Raw genomic sequence first — 11533 nt, forward strand, 5'->3', positions numbered from 1 at the left:
TAAGATAAAGTTAAAGAGATAGCACAATAATAAAGTGTGCAATCACTTTGATAACCTTAACCTTGGTAAAGTGAATGTGTTGTTAAAGACAATGTGAATACAACATTTACCTGTTCCATTAAATATAAAATAGAAACAAATCTTTTTCAGTTTTACAGTTGGACACTATCCATATTTTTTATATGAACAGCCCCCAAATCTGACCTTAATATGGCCTAGTGTTCATTTCCCATAAGCTAATTTAGAGCCTGGTCAGTGACATCATGGAATTTTATGAAACCATCAATGCAACCATTAAGTACGTCTCTGAGCTAAAAGATGGATAAATCATTTTGATGGCAATTAGTGGCCACAGTTTTGAAATAGCATTTTTTTAAAAAACAGAAGTGAGTCTAGTTGTGTTTTAGCATCACGCCACTGCAACTTGAAGTGTGCTTCTGTATTAAATATTGTAACAAAAGAAGTAGTAGTGCACACTTCAGCAGTCAGCTTTGAGTGTGTTTTTTTTCTGCTTACTGTAAGTACTATACCTCAAGAAGCATGTACAGGATACACCTGCATACTATCAATAGTAGCATCAATATTATCTTTGTAACAAAACAGCATTAGTACAATTTGAGGGGTTGATATGTATTTTAGAACTGGTCCAAATAATCAGATCAATCGCCTGGCATACATTCATTCAAGCAAATATTTGTCTCCTTATTTAATATTCTGAATATTCTTTTGTTAAACCTTTGGTATCCAACCAAATTTAAAATCCCCCTGTGAATGTCTTGTGTCTTATTATTTGTGTGTGACATTAGATCATAAAAATACATTAATTAATATAATCATTCATTTCTTTTCTGCTACTGATTTCTATCCTGTTTGGTGTCTCAGTGGGTCCAGACCCTGCCTGGAATCATTCAGCGCAAGGTATGAACACACCAGTCCATCACAGACCAGTCCAGACCAGTCCTTCCACTCACATTTATGGACTTTTGAATAATCTGTCCATCTATCAACATGCGTTTTTTGACTGTGGGACAGATTCACAGCACCCAGAGCAAACCCATGCTGACAGAGAGAACACACAACTCCTCACAAAACAAAGACCCAATGTTGAACACACAACCCCAGACCTCTGGAACTATGTCACAGGGACACCACTTGTTGCACCATTGTGCCACTCTTTGCTAGTAAAACTCTCCAGGAAATGAGTTAATTGTTATTAATATTAATAGATACTAGATAAAAGGAGGCTCCAGGGTACTATTTATACCACCTATAGTTGAACTTCTGTCAATGGATTTGATTAAAAAAAATACTAAATGATATATTACTTTTTCTTAGCACACATCTACCACACCTTAAATTTTTCATATTTATGGCTTACACTGTCTTAGTAAGTGGTGAGTCAGCCTGTTACAAAATGGAGGTTTCCTATGTTATTTCCTTCCACAGGTCAGAGGAAGACTCAGGCTTTCAGGAAGTTACGTCTGATAATGACCCGTGATAAGAGTGTTTCTCTGCAGGGTGGGGACTCCAGCAAATGCAGTAGTGCACTGGAACCAGAACACTTCCCACATTTTTTTTTCTCTGGTAAGTGTTTAAAACTCTTCTTCATTTTGTTTCTGCTTTTTCTGATATAGCAGGTTTTAGCAGCATACTGTCCAGTTCTGGTTGATACAGTAAGCTCTTAATTTTTATTTCCTGCTGGAAGATATTAAGCATATTTTTTACTGGAATGTTGTTATGTTTTTCTGTTTAACAGGATTTCATTGCACATATTTCTTGTGTTCATTTTGGCACGCCAAAGTCAATGAGGAAAACTAACAGAATGGAATGTCAGGGAGTGAATCCTCTTCTCCTGATTCTCTTCGCTGGATTCTTCCACACTGTAAGCACTTTATGATAGAATCAGAGCATATTACACTTTAATGCTTCTTTGATTGATTGAAGACAGGGTTCAACTCTGTCTTATTTTGAATAAATCACTGAAAAACACACTCAGATATATCCAATGTTAAGTAAACAAGGTTTCATAAACTTGCAATATCTTCTGAAGCACTTGCAATCAAGTAAACTGACCAATTTAGGTACATTCTAATGAACTGGATTGATTGTTTTTATGTGTTGCTAAAATTAATTATAGTTATTCTAAGTTAATGACAGTAGAGAAAAAAAAAGTTATACCTTTAAATTAACTGAAAGACAGAAATACAATACTTTCAGGAAAATGGACATGGCAAATTATTGACCTAAAAATGTAAAGTTTTCTTAATGTGGTGCACATTTAAATTTTCATTTCAAATTGTTTTTTTTAAAGGAACACTATAAGATTTGGGTTTTTGCTCTTGGGGTTTCCTCTAGTGTAATTCATTTTTACAGCACTGCACCAAAATTGGGTGGGAAAGGTTGGTACCCTACCCTCTTCCAAAAGTTACATAGAGCAGTTTCTGCAGTGCTGGGCCCAAAGTGTCAATGACAGAAGCTCTATTCTTCCTATTACAGGTCAATAAAACATCACAATAATTTTGAAGCTGTACGTTTATGGTAAAAATATTTGGAGTGTTCCTTTAAAGGTGCTCTACATTAGGAAAACAGAACTTGATTACTGTGATTAATGTTGTTCAAAGTGAAAAGGCCTTGTTTATAGAAGTAGGAATCATTGCAGATACATGATAACATTTAAAGCAAGATTGATTCATTTAGGGTAGGCATGAGTTTCTTCTGGCAAAGCTTATGACCTGCATGTGACCTTTCTCAATTTTTGTTTCTTTAATCATATGCCACATGACTGTATTGTAGGTAACTGCACAGGTGAGAACGCTGGACATGGCTTCCAATGCTGTAGATGACACCTTCTCAAATTGTCGTGACAAAATGTTACAGGCTGTTACAGGTGGCCTGTTGCAGCAGGAGCTTGATGCTAGACAAGACTTCAAAGACATGTGGATACCTGATGGAACTTGTAAGAAACAAATTAATGGTGCAACAAAATATCACTTAACAGCTCTGCATGCTTATGGGAATTCTAAATTGAAATTCCAGAAGACTTTCAACGACATGGTTTACTCCAGAGGCACCAACTACACAACATACAAAGATGAATTTCCTTTCAAGTCTCTTCACTTCCTGCTGACAGATGCCTTGAAGATTCTTAATCATGGTAAAAGATGTTACACCGTGTACTATGGCACAGGAAATAAATATACTGTAGAAACTGGAAAGAAAGTTCGTTTTGGAAGGTTCTTCAAGTCCAAAACAGATGACAGCAATGAAATTGAAGAAGCCGGGTTAAAAGGTGAAGGCACACTGTTTAACATCACCTCCTGTTCGGTTGTTAATGTTGAGAACTACACATGCACTTCTGAAGAAATTGAACAGCTTATTTCTCCAGACGAGGTTTTCACAGTGCAGAGCGCTGAGCTCACATCCAAGGATGACCTTGACTTTAAATTAATCACTTTAACACATTCTCATTTTCTGAGCCATCATGACTGCTACTACTTTTCCAGGTAAGTAAAGGATTATTTTTAAACAGACAATTATACTCTTAGAGTTGCATAACAATATGTGATAAATTAATTTTAGTTTCCATGTAATTTAGCTTTTTAGTTTCATTTATAGCATACTTATTAAAACACCATTTACAACAGATTTACCCTTTTGAATAAACCAGTGGATGTTGTATGATAGTTACAGGTATATACTGTTTTCTAGACTCCCCTTTGCATTATGTAAAAGACGAAATTTCTTATTTAACTGAAATATTGTCTATTGCTAGGTAAATTTTGTAGATTTTGGGGTGCATAGCAGGGAGCAGGGATAAATAGTTCCCATTGCCATGTGATCATTTCTCACCTCCTCACCAACAATTTGCACCTATCATCAGAAGTTAATGCAGAGACTTCCATGATACCTGAAAATGTCATTCATTCGTTCATTCATGGAGTCTACTGGGAATCACTGGGTGCAAGGCAGGAATACACCCTGGAGGAGGCGCCAATCCATCACAGGGCGACACTCACTCACACATTCACTCACACCCTTGGACACTTTTGAGTTGCCCATCCACCTACCATAAAATAAGGAATAAAATATGCATTTAGTTTTTCCATTACTGATGACATTTAATAAAATAACACTCATGTACAACAGCTGTCGCCAGCTGTTTAAACAGGTGCCTTTTTTAAAAATCTAGAGTATTGTACTGTCATAGCCTTTTATGGTGACAAAGGATCATCAGTTAATAACTTCAATTTTGTAAATGTCCAGTATATTTACCAGTATATTTACAATTTGTATACAAACCCAGCAGAATCCTACACTACAGAAGATATACCTCAATGTGTTTAGTTTAAAACTGGGACAAAGCAGTAGACTGTTAGAACTTGAAAGTTTTTTATTTTTTTATCATTCCTCAGACTCATGCACATTTTTTCTATTTTTATCTTTTCTTTTTTTCCTTTGTCTTTTACAAGGTCTCCTGCTGAATCCTCAAATCTTCCTGTGTTGGTTCTGGCGCTGATGGTGTCCTACCTGAGCTTTTATTATGGAAGTGTTACACATGACTCTGTGTAAAAATGCTTGTTTCAGCAAAGGTTTACCTCGTCCAGTTGATTTATCATTTCCCCTAGAAGGATCACAGTTTTAATAGACTTTCCATTAGCTATAGTGAACGGTGTTAGTGAAGGTTAGTGTAGACCATGCTAGAAATCACAGTGACTTGACACATCAACCTCCTCATATCTCCCAAACATGATTTAAAAACTTAATATTTCAAAATTCATTTTTGGGCTTAACGTTGCACACTAGTAAATCTCTCATAAATAACTGCTGATATCACAATTTTGGTATAAGGGTTATTTGGCATGGTACTACACCTTGGCTTTATAGGCCAGTTTATACGTAGACAAAGGATTTACTGCAAGCATATTATGTTCTTTTAAAGAAAACTTTGAAAAAATGCATGTGAGCTAGTATATTCAATCTGAAAATAGTTCTTCTTGCAGTCCATCCCCTCATGAATATGTGATGTGCTTTCAGTCAAAGAGGTCAAGAGCATGTAAAAAAAAGAGAACTGAAACATGGCCACACTCGTGGTTTTAACAAGTACACAGAAACAATCCTTCTTAACAGTGACAGTGAAAAAAAATAAAGTGTGGAGTGCCCTAACTGAAACCTAAGACCATACCAATGGCCATAATCTATCAAGGGCAAGTGCAGCAGGGTGTTGTGTAAAGATTGTGTTACTCTTAATTTGAAGTTTCATAAATATGACTTAATGCCATGTATTATTCCCTGTACCTCAGCTAAAAGAAATGCTAAAAGAAAATAAGTGGTGAAAAAAATAATCATTACTTGCATTTATGTTTGATAAAGTATAAATATGTGTGCATTGTATATGAACACTTCATCCTCAGCTGTCCACTTTGAATTTTATTGTATATTGTGTGATACATATTTAACTATATTATTATTTTAGAATTGTTTGTTTTATAGTACATACATACACTCATCTGTTTACTCAACTGATTTCTTGTTTATTTGTTTTTATAGAATTAAAATGATTAAAAATGTAATTTTAGTGTTTTTCAGTGTTTATTTTATAACACATTAGGTCAGGGGACATATTGGGAACATTGGAGCTATGATCTCTGGATAGATACCGCTTAATTGAGTGCTATCGAACACTTCTGCATAATTAGGAATGCAGTCAAATACTCACCATAACGTTCTGACATATAATGTAAAGCCTTCCCAGAAAAGGAGATTGATACTGCAGCAAAAAGGTGGTTTAAACTCCTAATTATAATACCATTCATTTCAGACAAAACGTTGTATGAGCAGGTGTCTACAAATATCTGAACGTACCGTGTTTGGAAGAAATAGTAAAATGAAAATGAATTGTCTAAGCACTTCTGGAAGCTTCAGAATAGCAAAGAAATACAGAAAATCTGTGTGGGAAACTTGGGTGGATCATTTAAAAGCAGAAGTGTTTTAAGAAAGACTTCAAGTCTCTGAGATTAAGATGAGCTGTTACTCTTCACTTGCAGACAGCTGTGCCTGTATGGAGTCTAAGTAAACATTTGCCCAGTGTAGTTGAAGACATAGTCAGGAATGACTGGAATGAAATAATACCTCATGTGCAGTAGCATTGGTTACGGGTGAGTGGGTTTGATAGTTGAAAGTTATTAACCCTTTACAGCGGAGTGAATCCTCCCAGAATAGGGTTCATTCAAGTATTCATGGCAAAATGTAAACAGTACACTGAATCCATGATACTTTTAAATCCCTAAGCACAGACTCTTTGGTCATGGCTGACATCAAGACTACCACATTTTTTTATCTGTTAGGTTACATTTTTGTTACATTCTCCCCAACAAAACTCTAAAGAACACCAGCTTGCATTTGCATTTTGAGCACTACGCAGGATCTCTGCAGATCATTTTAAAATCTCTGGAGCAAAGCTATACTGTGCACATTACAATTGCAGTTTAATAAAAAGATTTTCTTTTGTACATTTTCAACTTTGTGTGGTACTGTTTTTATGGTTTGTCATTAAAACTGAGCAAATAACAACACTGTCTGGTTGTAAAGTTGTAAACAAATTGGCAGACATGCAGTTATCATTGTTTCCCTTTCAGTACCACAGCATATTTATAAGACGGGCTTAACTATCTTAACCCCAGAGGCAGAAAACATATCACTGTCTATAAAACTGTCAATGCTAATAATAACATGTAAGAAGTCTGCAAGGCTGAAAAGCCTGTAACTCTGTTTTTATGGTGTGCATAAGTCTGAAGCAATGAGTGTTTGAAGCTGAAAATAAAAGAAGCTAAATTAAATATTGCCTACTGCAATCCCTGTACAAATCATTGGAGATTTCTGCTGTTTTTAATGATGTGTTACTTGGTTTTGTTTCACAAGACATTCTCAGAATCACTGTATTAATTTTTCTTTGTTACCCAAGCTTCATCAGACTAAAGCAGTGTTACTGTGGGGGTTGTGTCTCTGAAAATACTCTCCCCACCCTATATAGGGAAAAGCCAGCAAGAAACTGGAGAGCAGCCCAGGCTTTTAAAATGGGCAACCATACCGTACAAAATGTTCTTCTTTGTCTGGACTCGAATAAGTCAGACAAGCAGCAGAATTTTCGCACACACAGTAAGTTTTCTTACTTCCTACAAATTAGGTAATTTTATGGAAACTATACTAGAATAGTGCCTTTGTGTGCATTACTACTGACCTAGTGATTCAGATATTTATATTTTAATGATACGGTTATATTCTGCTGAGTTTCATGACAATTGTGAATGTCACTGACTACAGTTATTATTGGACATATGTATACTGTGTTATATATATCAAATGAGCAAAATGTTTGATGAGTAAATTAATTAAATGCTGTCTAACCACAGACATTTTGTAAATGGGTTGCTTTAAACTTGCTTACTTGAGAAACCTCAGCTTCAGTTGCTGTTGCCTTTTCTTTAGTCTCTTGTCTAGTATTGCTCCCTTGTGGTCACAGCTGGAAAACACCATGTGCAGTGTCGGGATTTTGGACGGGTTTTAGTGCTCTACTACATTTTACAGCCACTGAAAAATGTCCATTCAGTATGCTGCGTCCTGGAATAGGCTTAACCAGCTCCAGATTTCTCCCTCAGCAAAGGCCTATATATTAACATTTACAAGGTCTAAAGTTGATTTAGTAACTCTTCATCTCTTGTTAGTCTCCTGAGACTGACATAATGGGAGGCCCGAACCTGAAACTGTTCCTGCTGATACTCCTCCCTGGGCTTTCCTGCAGTGTAAGTTCCCTTTGTAAACTCCTATAAATGTGAATACTTCTTCTAATGGCTTTTTAATTGATATAAAAAAAGATTTTTTTAAAGTTTTCTTTAAATCATGATCATGCAAGTATGGTCTTTCTGGAACCCACATAAGAAGTGTGTATTATGATATTTTTTCTTGCATCAGTGTTCTTACATGCTAAAAAACATTAGGTAAAATTTGGTATTTTGCTCCTGAACTCCCCCTACCGACCTCCAAAAAAGTACATAATGCATTTTCTGTAGTGCTGAGCCCAGTGTAGCATCAACAGAGGCTCTATTCTCTCTATTATAGGTCACTGACACATCACAGTGATTCACAAGCTGTAATATTGAAGTACAAGTACTACCTAGTGTTGCTTTAGTTTATTCAAATTAAAAATATATGGACACTACAATTGCAGTAAATACTCACTGTAAATGGCAACCATCTTGTCTAAGAATGGTTTCGGTGTTCCATTATAATGTATTTAAGACAGGAACTGTATCTTCTTTACAATCCATATAAAAATATTCTAGAATTTCTACTGGTCCATCACAGTTGATCCTAAACTGTGTTTCTTTGCTCATCATTGCGTTCTTCAGACAACAGCAGAGGTGAGAATGCTGGACATGGCCCCTAATGCTGTAGATGCCACCTTCTCAAAGTGTCATGACAATATGTTACAGGCTGTTACAAATGGTCTGTTACAGCAGGAGCTTGAGGCTAGAGAAGATTTCAAACACATGTGGAGGAATCCTGGTGGAACTTGTGAGAAACAAATTTTTGGTGCAACACCGTATCACTTAGCAGCTCTGCAAGCTTATGGGAATTCTGGAGTGAAATTCCGAAAGTTATTTAATGACATGGTTCAAACTAAAGGCAGCAACAACAAAACATACAACAATGAATTTCCTTTCAAGTCTCTTCACTTCCTGCTGACAGATGCCTTGAAGATTCTTAATCATGGTAAAAGATGTTACACCGTGTACTATGGCACAGGAAATAAATATACTGTAGAAACTGGGAAGGAAGTTCGTTTTGGAAGGTTCATCCATCCCAGAATCCAAGAGAGTCTTGAAATTGAAGCAACCGGTTTAGAAGGTGAAGGCACACTGTTTAACATCACCTCCTGTTCAGTTGTTAACGTTGAGAACTACACATGCACTTCTGAAGAAATTGAACAGCTTATTTCTCCATACGAGGTCTTCACAGTGCAGAGCACTGAGCACATATCCAACGATGACTCTGAATATAAATTAATCACTTTAACACATTCAGGATTTCTGAGCTATCACGACTGCTATTACCTTTCCAGGTAAGTCAATGTCATTAACTGTTAACAATTTCATATGACACTATACAGAAAGCATAAACTACAAAATTTAATGCCTGCACTGTTACAAAAGGCCTTATTTTTTTGACCACCCTGGTGGTCAGGAGACATAAAGGTGATTCTCTTAAAATTCCATAGGAGAAGAATAATAATAATACCTTTAAAAAATAATTAAATGAGACAGTAGGGTTTAGTTCATCCGGCAAATGTGTTTACTGAGATCTCCATTAAAACTCAATTGGAGGCACATATGAAATGACTGTGGTCTCAGGAGACACATTTAGGACATTTATGACTGAATCTATAGTCTCATTTGTCATTCTATCTGATCTTATTGTCTTAGAGTGTCTACTGAGATTTTAAGGAGATTTTTTTCTTTCTCTGGGGAGGCTTGATTCAGCAAACAAACATTCAAACCAAACCAGTTCTTGCACATTACTATCTTATTATAATCATCATCCACTACCTGAAGAACACTTTTAGAATAAACCACCTTTTTTACTCCATACACAAACAAGTTCATTCATTCATTGTCTGTAACTGCTTATCCAGTTCAGGGTTGCGCTGTGTCCAGAGAGTACCCGGAATCACACACGCACACATTCACGCACACACTCACATCTACGGACACTTTTGAGCAGCCAAATGTGTGTTTTTCAACCTTATGAGGAAAGGAAACCCACGTGGACACGGGGGGAACACACCAAACTCCTCACAGACTATAATGCTGCTGATTTAACAGTGACTATTTGCTGTGTAGAAGTCCATTATAGAGTAACACCTAAAAGTGATTTAAGCTTTTAAAATGATGATTTTTCAAACAATATAAAATATATAAAAATATAAAACTATATACATAGCATTCATTTACATATTAACAGTCCTCTGTCCATAATTGTCAGTTAAAATACACATTAATAATTTAATTTAATTAATGGGAAAATTATTTTACTAGTTTAAAGTAATTAGGTAATCGGTCACTCTTTTTTATTTAAAAAAATAAGTGATGTGTAATTTGAGCAAACATTTTCAAATGTTTGCACATGGCTAGATCTGCAGATGGTTTGATACGACAGTGGTTTCTCATAGCTGTTGAAAGCTTAAGACAATTAATTATCTTTAATTATAATTAAGTAATGAATTATCTTACACAGATAATGGCGCAGCAGGTAGGTGTCGCAGTCACACAGCTCCAGGGACCTGGAGGTTGTGGGTTCGATTTCTGTTCCGGGTGACTGTCTGTAAGGAGTTGGTGTGTTCTCCCTGTGTCCACGTGGGTTTCCTCCGGGTCTTCCGGTTTCCTCCCACAGTCCAAAAACACACGTTGGTAGGTGGACTGGCGACTTAAAAGTGTGTGTGTGTGTGTCTGTGTTGCCCTGTACAGGACTGGCACCCCCTCCAGGGTGTATTCCCACCTTGCGCCCAATGATTCCAGGTAGGCTCTGGACCCACCGTGACCCTGAATTGGATAAATGGTTACAGATAATGAATGAATGTATATTTTATATTAAATCAGTACTTCTGTGTTTAACATCTTTTTCTTTTGCTTTCTCTCTGCTCATTTGTTGAAGATCCTTGGCTGCATTACAGACCTACAGAACTTTGGTTCTTATTGTGTCCCTCATTTTTGTCATTCTTCTGCCAGCATCTCTGTTTTAATTGTGAACAGAATGTAACACAAGCCTGCTTTGTCATGCAATATATAATGTCCATTATTAAACAGGTTTCTTTTCCTAAAACAAGCTTGTTTTTTTAATATATATATATATATATTACAGATGCAACATTAACTGCTCTATGGTTACTTGATTTATAAATCAATGTATATGATATCAAAGCAGTCTGCGTTGTTTACTGAGAAGTAATCTATTACTTTATTGTCAGAGGACCTGTTGGGATGTTGGAAGCATTCAGCAAGTTTCCCATGATGTTGGTTAATTTAAGTACATTTGCTGGGCCATGAGTATGCATAAAATGTGTAAAACTTCACTGTCATTTCCAAAACGAACCTAAGCAAATATTTTCCATCATACTGACAGGCAACGTGCTTCCCTGGGATAATGTGCCTCAAGCTGATTTTTATATGAATTCTGCTTTCTTCTGTTGGTGTCACTCATGTTTTCAAAAACAGATGTAAGATGTAAAAAACATTTTCTGATCCTTCAAGGTATCCTGAACTTAAAATATAGTATCAAAAAATAATAAAATAATACATATATATATATATATATATATAAAATTTAAAAAAATACATAATAATAATAATAATAATAAAAACACTGGTGTCTAGAGGAAATTGGCACTGACCCTCCACAATCTAGCCATTACCCTTTTCACCTCTACCCTTGGGAAAGTGCTTCCGCTTTGTAAGTTTTAGAACAATCTGCCCCTGAATGA

General features: G+C 36.0%; 2 protein-coding genes across 4 annotated transcripts; both read left to right on the plus strand.

The window, feature by feature from the left end:
• Positions 1-1501: 1501 nt before the first annotated feature.
• Positions 1502-6826, plus strand: LOC136673764 (T-cell ecto-ADP-ribosyltransferase 2-like). Of its 2 annotated transcripts, none has more exons than XM_066649468.1 (4): positions 1502-1584; positions 1757-1882; positions 2794-3503; positions 4470-6826. In XM_066649468.1, the coding sequence occupies exons 2-4, from the start codon at positions 1805-1807 to the stop codon at positions 4567-4569; spliced, it is 888 nt and encodes a 295-aa protein (XP_066505565.1). In that variant the 5' UTR covers positions 1502-1584; positions 1757-1804; the 3' UTR covers positions 4570-6826. The 2 variants fall into 2 exon arrangements, with proteins under 2 accessions (XP_066505565.1, XP_066505574.1); XM_066649477.1 differs by lacking the exon at positions 1502-1584 and adding an exon at positions 1628-1673.
• A 130-nt stretch (positions 6827-6956) lies between these two features.
• Positions 6957-10841, plus strand: LOC136673751 (NAD(P)(+)--arginine ADP-ribosyltransferase 1-like). Of its 2 annotated transcripts, none has more exons than XM_066649447.1 (4): positions 6957-7155; positions 7722-7799; positions 8406-9118; positions 10708-10841. In XM_066649447.1, the coding sequence occupies exons 1-4, from the start codon at positions 7096-7098 to the stop codon at positions 10793-10795; spliced, it is 939 nt and encodes a 312-aa protein (XP_066505544.1). In that variant the 5' UTR covers positions 6957-7095; the 3' UTR covers positions 10796-10841. The 2 variants fall into 2 exon arrangements, with proteins under 2 accessions (XP_066505544.1, XP_066505552.1); XM_066649455.1 differs by having other exon boundaries at positions 7049-7155; positions 7701-7799.
• The last annotated feature ends 692 nt before the right edge of the window (positions 10842-11533 follow it).

The sequence above is a fragment of the Hoplias malabaricus genome, chromosome 2, assembly GCF_029633855.1.
Source record: "Hoplias malabaricus isolate fHopMal1 chromosome 2, fHopMal1.hap1, whole genome shotgun sequence".
Classification (NCBI taxonomy): Eukaryota; Metazoa; Chordata; class Actinopteri; order Characiformes; family Erythrinidae; genus Hoplias; species Hoplias malabaricus.

Excerpts from the sequence above, each read along its gene's own strand:
- LOC136673764 (XM_066649468.1), top strand. The coding sequence starts at position 1,805 with ATGAGGAAAACTAACAGAATGGAATGTCAGGGAGTGAATCCTCTTCTC. Across the intron at positions 1,883-2,793 it reads TCGCTGGATTCTTCCACACT|GTAACTGCACAGGTGAGAAC; the intron begins GTAAGCACTTTA and ends ACTGTATTGTAG. Across the intron at positions 3,504-4,469 it reads GACTGCTACTACTTTTCCAG|GTCTCCTGCTGAATCCTCAA; the intron begins GTAAGTAAAGGA and ends GTCTTTTACAAG.
- LOC136673751 (XM_066649447.1), top strand. The coding sequence starts at position 7,096 with ATGTTCTTCTTTGTCTGGACTCGAATAAGTCAGACAAGCAGCAGAATT. Across the intron at positions 7,800-8,405 it reads TCCCTGGGCTTTCCTGCAGT|ACAACAGCAGAGGTGAGAAT; the intron begins GTAAGTTCCCTT and ends TGCGTTCTTCAG. Across the intron at positions 9,119-10,707 it reads GACTGCTATTACCTTTCCAG|ATCCTTGGCTGCATTACAGA; the intron begins GTAAGTCAATGT and ends CATTTGTTGAAG.